This window comes from Vicugna pacos, chromosome 12 (assembly GCF_048564905.1).
Source record: "Vicugna pacos chromosome 12, VicPac4, whole genome shotgun sequence".
NCBI classification, from domain to species: Eukaryota; Metazoa; Chordata; class Mammalia; order Artiodactyla; family Camelidae; genus Vicugna; species Vicugna pacos.
In genome coordinates, this window is record NC_132998.1 from 11,169,121 (window position 1) to 11,178,863 (window position 9,743).

The window sequence follows — 9,743 nt, forward strand, 5'->3', positions numbered from 1 at the left end:
GGAAGCGGCTCTGAGAAGGATGTCTTGGGTAAGTGTGTGTTTTCACTTCAGGGGCCCCCAGAACAGTATCCTAGAATCACAGGGGAGGGCACGGGGTTGCAAGGACACGTCCGCTGGCCTCCTCCACGGAACTGCCCCCTCGGCCGTTTCCTTACCCGTCGCCGCCCAGCGCAGTAACAAAAGCTACTGTTTACCGGGCGCTGACCGTGTGCCAGGCCGTGCTCAGTGCCTCGCATGCCTCTCACTGTTCTGGCCGCACAACAGCCCTGGGAAGTAGCATTATACGTTATCACCCTTTGACGTTACAAATGAGGAGACCAAGGCCGGGAGAGGACCTAGTCACAAGAATGGTAAGAGGCAGGGCCGGGATTCAAACCCTGGTCTGTCAGCCATAGCAGGACAGCTTCGATGCGGCCTGTGTTCTTCACATCCTGAGGCATTGTCCTGGGTTCCTTGGCCTCTGCTGACAGAGATTCAGTCTGGAAGCCTTGGGAGCTGGGCTGGAGAAGCTGGGATGCGAGAGGAGAGGCGGACTCAGGGCGGCACAGGCCCAGCAGCCCACGTGGGCTTCTTTCCTCTCTGGTGGCCTGAGAGGCTGTCAGGAGCTGTTAGAGGATTAGAGAGAAATGGGTTGGCCTAGGACTCTAACCACCCTGGAGACGGCCAGGGATGGAGGGGTGGGTTGTCTCCAAGGTGGAGAGGCTCCCTCTGCTGGAAAATGTTGTCTGACCGGCGGCCCAGGCACTAACCCCTGCCCTAAGGAGCCTCCCCACCCAGATCCACAGAATGCCAACGAGCGGGGAGGAAGAGGGCCACAGAGGGATTGTTCTCCATCCCTGAGGAGGCCACGGTCACGCCTCCGCCCCCCGCCTTGTAAAACTCAAGCTGGTTGGAAGTGAGAAGGAGAAGCTCAGAGAACCAGGGAGCCCGGGCTGTGGGCAGGGCCACGTGCAGCAGCGGAAGGACCCAGGCCTCAGAGTCCCACAGGCCTGAACTCCAAGCACCACTCAGCCACTTACCAGCTGGTGACCTTGGGCAAGTCGCTTAACCTTCATAGGCCCAGTTCTTCTCAACTGTAAGAGACGAAGGTTGTGAGGGTTAAATAGGATAATGACAATATTAAGGTCAGGTGTGGTGCTGTATTATCTCGTCTGATCTGATTCTCACAATGGCCCTAGGTGACATGTTTTTATTATACCCACTCCACGTATGAGAGCCTTGAGGAGACTTGAGGCTCAGAAAGGTCCAAAAACTTGTCCAAGGTCACAAGCCAACTCCCAGGCTGAAGCGTGTAACCCCCATGCTGTTCCAAGCCTGTAGATAGAGTTTCTTTCCCTGCCTGTGTTGCCCAGCGCCAGGGCTGGCTTCATACACTTTGAATTTCAACAGTGGGTGGGGAGGAAAGAACTCTAGCTCCATCCTGAGGGCCTGGAAGCCTCAAACTCAGTTCCATAGTACTTCAACTCTTGGCGGCACTTTATGGTTCCCAGAGCCTTTTTACTCATATTAGCCAATGGATCTTTCCAATAACCCTGTTTGCCCCCCTTTGACAGATGAGAAAACAGAGGCAAGAGAAAGTGAAGTGCCTTATTCAGGATCACATAGGCAGGAAATGGCAAAGTTAACCTTGAACCCATTCTGGTCCGCCACGGTTGCCTTCAGAACCCTCTGGGAGAAATCACACTGTCTAATCTTATTAGACGTTGTCACCTCAGAGTGTGTGTGTGTGTGTGTGTGTGTGTGTGTGTGTGTTCCCCTACTCAAAGAACAGATTTTTTAAATTAATTAATTAATTGATTTTTAATAGAGGTATAGCTCATTATAATATTATATTTCAGTTTCAGGTGTGCAACATAGTAAATCACAATTTTAAAGGTTGTATTCCATTAAAAGTTATTACAAAGTATTGGCTATATTCCCTGTGTCGTACAATATATCCTTGTAGCTTATTTATTTTGTACATAGTAGCTTATTTTATACATAGTAGTTAATCCCCTGTCCCTATCTTGTCCCTCCCCCCTTCCCTCTCCCCACTGGTAACCACTAGTTTGTTCTCTTTTATCTGTGTGTCTGTTTCTTTTTGTTATATTCACTAGTTTGTTTTATTTTTTAAGATTCCACAAATAAGTGACATCAGACAGTATCTACCTTTCTCTGTCTGACTTATTTCACTCAGCATAAAATGCTCAAAGTTCATGCACATTGCTGCATATGGCAAATTTTCATTCTTTTTATGGCTGAGTAGTATTCCTTTGTGTATATACAGATATATACATATATGTGTATATATTATGTATATATGTGTCATATCTTCTTTATCCATTCATCTTTTGATGGACACAGCAGATTTGTTTTTAAGTTTTTCAAAATTTGGTAATACATGACTAAAAAGTTGAAACATTCTGTGTGGAAGAATTCCAAATAATTGATGTAGATATTTCACCCCCTGAGGAGATGGAATATAATTCCCCACTCCTTAAATGTGGGCTTCATAGAATGACTGCCTTCTGAAGAGTATAACATAGAAAGGGGGGAAAAGGGTAACATGGCAGTGGAGAAACCTGACAAACACTACCTCAGCCAGGTGATCAAGTCATGTTCATAGTATGTACCCTGGATATCATGGGAAGAGAATGGCACATCGCCTCTGTGGTCTTCCTCCCAAAAACCCATAACCCCAGTCTAATCATGAGTAAACATCAGACAAATTCCAACTGAGGGACAGTCTACAAAATATCTGACCAACACTCCCCGAAACTGTCAGGGTCATTAGAAACAAGGAAAATCTGAGAAACTGTCACAGTCAAGAGAAATCTATGGAAACATGATGACTAAATGTAATGTGTTATCCTGGAAGGAATTCTAGACAGAAAAAGGACATTAGGGAAAAGCTAAGGAAACCTGAATTAAGAATGGATTTTATTAATAGTAATGTATTAATATTGGTTCATTAATTGTAAGAAGTGTACTACACTCATGTTAATGAAAGAGGACACTGGCTGTGGGGTATATGGGAATTCTCTGCACATCTTCACAACTTTTCTGTAAATCTAAAACTGTTAATTTTTTAAAAAGGTCTAAAATTTCAAAAAGATACTCAGTGAAAAAGTCTCCCTTCCACCCTTGATCAGCTGCTCAGTCTTCTTCCCCTCCCCCCCCAAAACACTGTATTTCTTTCCAGGAAGGTTCCAGTGAGGCAGCATGGTTTGTTGTTAAAAGTCTGGCCTCCACAACTGAATGGCCAGCTGTCAGTCATGATCTCTGCCAGTTTCTAGCTGTGTGACCCTGGACAATTCCTTACCCTCTCTGTGGCCTATGTCCTCAAAGATAAAATCCTCATAGGATTACTGGGAGTGTTAAATGTATTAATGTATACAGTAAGCACATTGGAAGTGGTTGCTTTTATTATTACAAATAAACAAGCCACAAATGTGTTCAGAAAAATATCCAAAACTTATAAGTAAGGCACAGAAAAAAATTACTAAATGCCCTTTCTGAAGTATTTTAGATCATTGGCTAATAACCCCACCTATGGGTCATCTAGGGGAAGTAACTTTGTTTGATTTACTATTTACTATTGATTAATGCCTTGACTCTATAAAGTTAAGAGGTTAATCTGTAGAAGATTGATAGCAAATTGTTTTTGTCTGATAGGAAAAAAAAACAATTATGATTTTATTGTCAGGTAGGAATTAATCTTTGTGTATCTAACTTTGCAGTCTTATTCGAGCATTCTTTTTTCCCCTGAATGTCAATAATAGGCCTTCATTTCTTCCTCTGATCCATCCTACTGGGTTACTCATTAAGCAGCTAAATGAATCTTGATACTCACTACATATGTATATCAGTCAAGTTCATCTTGGTGCAAATTTCACTTTGACAAATAGTAGCATGCCATACAGACTCTTCCACACCTTTGTTTTTTTTCACTTAATATATTTTGAACTTGGTTTCATATCAGAACATAAAAAGCTTCCTTACTCTCATTTTGCCTCTGTATAGAATACATCATATGGGTGTGCAATATTTACACTCAAAATCAATTTAGCCAATCCCCTATTGATGGACACTTAGGTTGTTTCCACTCTTTTACTGCTGCAGTCAATGCTGTATGAATAACCTTGTACACAGGTTGAGAATAGAGTCACTTAGACAGAGGTGGATGGGAAGGTAGAAGAGGCTCTAGAGGACAAAGGAGCCTAAGGGAGGGGCCTGATTACCTGCTCCCAGCCCAGCCTAGCCCATCTTCCCCTGGCTCTGTGCCAATCCAGCCTCCTCCTGCCTCCTCCTCTCCATCCTGAGCTCCTGGTATCTCCAGAGAGGAAGGGCCAGCCTTCGATTCCCTGAAGACCTGGGCTCTGGCTTCCACTGCATGAAAGATGAGGGGGCCTTGGAGAGGAGGATCTTGGGGGGTTGGGGCCTGGGGCTGGTACTATCCCTGGGCTGGAGCCACTGAGGGCACATGCTCAACACACCCTGAGGGCCCTGGTAGGGGACAAAGACCCGAGGCCCAGGGATTTCCTGCGGGGGTTGGGGTACTGGGGGAGGGGGTGGGGCAGTGCCTAGCAGCTCTGGCACAGACTTGCTTCGGATGCCCAGTGCAGGTGGCTGGTCAGGGCACAGGGTGTGACAGGCAGTAGTGAGGAAGGGACTGGCTAGGCTGGTTGTGACGGTCACAAGGTGGTCCAGCACACCCCCCTCCTGAGGAGACTGGACAAAGGGGAGGCTCAAGGTGGCCTGCAGTCGTTCAAGGAGAGATGGGGGGGCCTGAGCTTGGGCCTGGGCCACAAGCCCGGGCAAGGCAGGCCACTCAGGCTGATAATGCTGGCTGAGCTGCTCCACTTGGGGCCGCCGCAGCAGCTGCCGGATCCTTTGCACTGTGTCAAAGCTGTCAGTCAGAAATGCCCACTCCAACGCAGTCTTGCCCCGGACAGGATCCACCGCGGTCAGGTCAGCACCTGGATAGGGGGGCCACAGGGGTGACATGGGATGGGACAGGGAATGGTGACTTGCAGAAAGGCAGATTCTTTAGCAGAAGGACTAATTTAGGTTAGATTCAAAACCACAGAGTCCCATCCTGTTGCAGCTGGAATCTAGGAGCCCTCAGTGACTGCAGCCCAGGGACAGTACCAGTCCCAGACCCCAACCTCTGGTTTACGATTTATGAGGAAATTGGAGTCCAGAGAGGGAAAAAGACTTCAGAGAGGCCGACTGTAGGTCTCCAAATCTGGAGCAGAATAGAAGCCTCCTGAACCAAGGAACTGACCAGAGGGGCTGTGTGTGAGTTACCCAGGATGGGGTTGGGGGTGGCTTGAGCTGCACCCTCTGGGGCAGGTGGAGGGGGGCCCTGCTGGTTCCCACTCATGGTTTTTCTCTTCATCACCATAGCCCCCTAATCCTGGTAGGGGTGGGGGTGGCAGTCACTCTGAGACAAAAGAGGGGGTGTGGAGCTTCCTCTCTTTTCACCCCAAACCCAGTCTGATGGGATGGGAAATGGAAAAGCTGGAGGCTGGGGTCCTCTAGAGTGACCATCACAGGGCAGCACCCTCTCAGGGAGTAATGAGGGCCCTAGATGCTACAGGCAGTGTGGACTTCACCCAGAACAACTCCGTATGGCCACACGTCTCAACTACACATCACTGCATCCCTGGCACTCTAGCTTGTCTGAGTTGGAAAGCAGCCCAGAGAAGGCCATGACCCTCACTACACTGGTGAGGCCCAGAGAAGGAAACTGTTTGCACAGGGTCACTGAGCTGGTGGCAGAGCCAGGACAAGAACCTAAGAGTTTGGTTCCAGATACAAGCCTTTTTTGTATTAGTTTCTCAGCTGGTCTAGGTTATCCATCCTCCCGAGCTTTCTTTTCTGGGACCATCATTCACAATGTACATAGAGCTATCAACTTTGTTGCTTGTGAGAAGCCCCAGCACCCTTCCCTCCTCCAGATCAGCCTAGATTAATGCTCCGTCTCCACCTCTCTCCTCACTGCAACTATGATAGTTGACTTAGTGTCTGGTGGAGGGGCATGGTGGAGGAACTGCAGGCCACGCATCCTAGTCCAGGCCCGAAGCACCTGCCATGAGGAGGGCAGCCACGCATTCCGAGCGGTCCCGCATGGCAGCCTTCATCAGCGCCGTTAGTCCCCGCTGGTCCCGGCGCTCCAGGTCCAGGCCTGCGTAGTAGTTGATCAGAAGACTCACCAGAGGCACATGGCCTGCAAGGCACGAAAGGCAGGGCTTGGTTACTCAGGAAAGGGATGATGAAGCCCCAAACCCACCCTCCACCCAACATGGCTGTGTCTGGGGTAGGAGAATGTGGGTGCAAGGAGTGTGGGGCTGCGGCTGGGTCTGGAGGAGGGTAAAGGCAGAGGGTGGGGTCAGCAGCCTCGCACCTGCTTGGGCAGCCAGCATGAGGGCTGTGTCCCCTTCTTTGTCCTGCTGGTTCACATCCAGGAAAGGACAGCGGCTGAGTAGGGCCACCACACTCTGGAAGCCTTGGTAGCACGCGACCATGAGGCCTGTCTGGAGGAGGGGCAGCTCAGCCCCTGTGTTTTCCTCCAGGAGCTCCATGGGGGCCATGTGCCCTCTAAACCCACATCTGTCCCAGAGATGCCCCAGCCCCTGTGAAACCCCAACCCCACCCTCTCCCTTTCTTTTGAGGACTCAGGTAGTGGGTGTCGACCTGAAACTCTCAGGAGGAGTGTGGTGTGGTGAGGACACAGAGGTGGCCCTGCTGCCCCAAGAAGCGCCCAGGGTAGCTCACCCTCCCATTGCCGTCCACCTGGGAGGCCTCCTCTGGGGAGACTCCATCGTCCAGCATGGCTTGGAGCTGGGCAGGGTCATTGCGGACACAGGCCCAGTACAGGGCCCCCAGCATGCAGCCTGGGGCAGAGGTCTCACTGTCAGGGTAGGACAAAGCCTCAGATGTGTCCAGGCCTCCCTTCTGCAATGGCAGCTCCTCCTCTTCCATCCTGGGGACGAGAAGTTGGCATCTATAACACAGAATGAAGGCAACACTGTCTCTCTGGATCCCAAGACAAGTTCCAGCCCCTGCAAATCGCCCACCTTGCCCTGGGGAGAGCCTCCTTCCGCCAGGGTGTCCTGTCCTATCCACCTGGGAGAGAGGACAAGGCCCAGGCAAGGAGGCTGAATGACAAGAGCCCTAAGAAGACAGAAGTCATTCACTGTAAGTGAGGAACCTAGTGAGGTCCAAGGAGACAGGGAAGGGTCTTCTCTTTCCCAGGGGACCTTACCCAGGGTTGGGAGGATCCCTAGGAAGTGGTCATTGCTGGGGCCCAGCCTGGAGCCCACAGGATCCCCCAGACTCCTGGCAGCACACTCACCAGGTCTCTGGAGCGTCTCGAGGGGGACTATCTCGTCCCAAGAAGCAACGCAGGTAACAGATGGCTGCCTCAAACACCTCGGGGCTGAGCTGGATCAAGCCGGGTCAGTTGGGGATGGGGGGCCGGGCGGGGTAAGTGCTCTCAGAGCGGAGCCAACCAAGACCCGCCCCAGATCCTGCCCAGAGTGGGCGGGGCCCGAGTCAGGGCGGCTCCTCCCCCGCGGAGGCAACTCAAAGAGAAAGACCCTCCGCCCCACCCACACACTCACCTTCCGCCTTCTGGACACACCGACTTCCCCAGAAACCGGCCCTTCGAAATAGGAGGGGTTCCAAGGTCTCCGAACTTAGCCCTTCCTCCTCTGTTGGAGTGGGGCTTGGTGAGGGGGTGGTGGTGGGAGAGGGTGCGAGGGGAGACATCTCACTAAACAGGGGCTGGGACTGGGGAGTGGGAATTCCAGGGGTCTCCTGGACCTATTTTTTTTGAGGTTTCAGGGAAATTAAAACATAAAGAACTACTTTAATTAGGGGTAAAAACGTTATATTAAGTTTAATGGATTAGTTTTGGTGTGATAAATTAGATGTGAAATACTAAAATTGTATCAATATTAAAATTTGATTATTTAAATTAAACCATGTATTTATACTTGTTAAATTAATAATAAATTCTTACATTAATAATAAACTATTAAATTAATATTAAATATTAAATTTAGTGAATTGGTTTTGGACTTTTGGTGTGGAGCCAAAATGGAGCCCATCATATTCTTCTGTTTATATCACGATGTGTCTCTTGTTTTCTTTTACTTTATTTGGTTTATCTCATTCATCCCTGATCCCCACAGCCCATGCTTCTCCTTTGCTTTACCAGTTGACATATATATCCTTGAAAAAATACATTACAGTGAAAAAAGGTAGTGATTTGTGTTATGTTTTGACTAACACCTTAGATTGTGCTACAGAGCTCATTATGTTTGTTCTTTTCACTCAGGGCTGCTTTGGGCATCCGTCCTTGTTGCTTTCCGTGCAGTGTATCAGTCAGGAGTGCCTTCGGTTGTGAGCTGGAGAGCTGAACTAGCACCTCCCAGAGTCTTGTGAGCTAGGAATCTGTGATTTAGGTTCTGCTTTTGTGTGAGGCATAAATTTGGAATACAGCTAAGTAGCATAGAACATCCGTTTTGCTGTCACAGATTGTGACAGATGCAGGGGGGTTCTGGTGAGCAGCTTCCTGAATCATCAGCTTCCTGAAGTACTGACTGTTGTTTTCCTGATCACAAGCAGGGGTCATGTGCCTCTCCAAGTGGGGAGTTGTTCCTGCACCTAGAGCCTGCTTGTCCATTTAAACTAGCCAGATTTATTTCTGTTCTCTGCAGTTGGACCCTAACTAACACGTGGGTTAAACAAATAGAGATTTATTCTTTGTACATGATAAAAAGTTCAATTCCCCCTAAAATTCATATATTGAAGCCTTAACCCCCATTGTGACTATATTTGGAGATAGGGGTGTTATGGAGCTACTTAAGATAAGTGAGGCCATAGGGCGGGGCAGTAATCTGATAGGACTGCTGTCTTTCTAAGAAAAGGGAGACACCAGAGCACGAGCGCTCTCTTTTTCTCTCCTCTCTCCTCATTGCCCAGCCCCCACCCCACCCCGATGTGCCTACGTGAGCACAGTGGAAAGACCATGGGAGGATATAGTGAGAAGACGACCATCTGCTGTCCAAGCAGAGAGCTCTCACCAGAAACCAACCCTGCTGGCACCTCTATCTTGGACTTCCAGCCTCCAGAACTGTGAGAAAATAAATTCCTATGGTTTAAGGCTCCTAATCTGTGGTATTTGTTACGGCAGCTCAAGCAGACTAACCCAAGATCCAACCTTTTCTCCAACTAGTGAAATCACCCCATCTATTAAACAGTTCTCTTTCCCCTGATTTGTAGCATCATCTTTATCATATACAAACTTTGCGTTCTCTTTAATGTTGTGCTCGAGTTCTCTTATTATTTCATAAAGTTTTCCTTTATGTCCTTCAATAGTGTTAATTTTTTTTTCTCCAGCTTAGGTTGATTCCTAGCTTCTTTATAGCTTTCTTGCTATTGTAACTAAAATCTCATGTTTTTGTTTTTGTTTTGCTTATTGCTGATGTAGCTGCGGTTTTTTTTCTCTTTGTCTTTCTTGGACTTCGTATATGCTGAATCAGATTAATCACAGTTCGTGATATAGTCTCATTACTGGTCGCTGTATAGTCTGCTTTTGTTTAGTTCATTAGTTAATTACTTTTAATAAGGCAATAAGCACCCAGAATACCTCCTCTACACAAAAGCTAGAACTTCACAATACACTCCATCATTCCCCCAATATATCCCCTGCCTCTCCCCACCCAAGGCAGCTGTAATCCTGAATTTGATGT

The 9,743-nt window shown here is 48.4% G+C and overlaps 1 protein-coding gene across 2 annotated transcripts; it reads right to left on the reverse strand.

Moving 5' to 3' along the window:
• Positions 1-4,070: 4,070 nt before the first annotated feature.
• Positions 4,071-6,518, reverse strand: ANKRD33 (ankyrin repeat domain 33). 2 transcript variants are annotated; one of them, XM_072973913.1, is made up of 4 exons: positions 6,389-6,509; positions 6,071-6,211; positions 4,563-4,958; positions 4,071-4,368 (listed from the first exon to the last, which is right to left on the reverse strand). In XM_072973913.1, exons 1-4 carry the CDS (start codon positions 6,507-6,509, stop codon positions 4,217-4,219), a joined length of 810 nt encoding a protein of 269 aa, XP_072830014.1. In that variant the 3' UTR covers positions 4,071-4,216. The 2 variants fall into 2 exon arrangements, with proteins under 2 accessions (XP_072830014.1, XP_072830013.1); XM_072973912.1 differs by having other exon boundaries at positions 4,082-4,958; positions 6,389-6,518.
• Positions 6,519-9,743: the final 3,225 nt, after the last annotated feature.

Bases quoted from the DNA above. Each gene is read 5' to 3' on its own strand.
- ANKRD33 (XM_072973912.1), bottom strand. From the start codon at position 6,509: ATGGTCGCGTGCTACCAAGGCTTCCAGAGTGTGGTGGCCCTACTCAGC. The intron at 6,212-6,388 runs GTGCGAGGCTGC...CGTGCCTTGCAG, and splicing joins CATGCTGGCTGCCCAAGCAG to GCCATGTGCCTCTGGTGAGT. The intron at 4,959-6,070 runs GTGCTTCGGGCC...CCCCCTATCCAG, and splicing joins GGCTGCCCTCCTCATGGCAG to GTGCTGACCTGACCGCGGTG.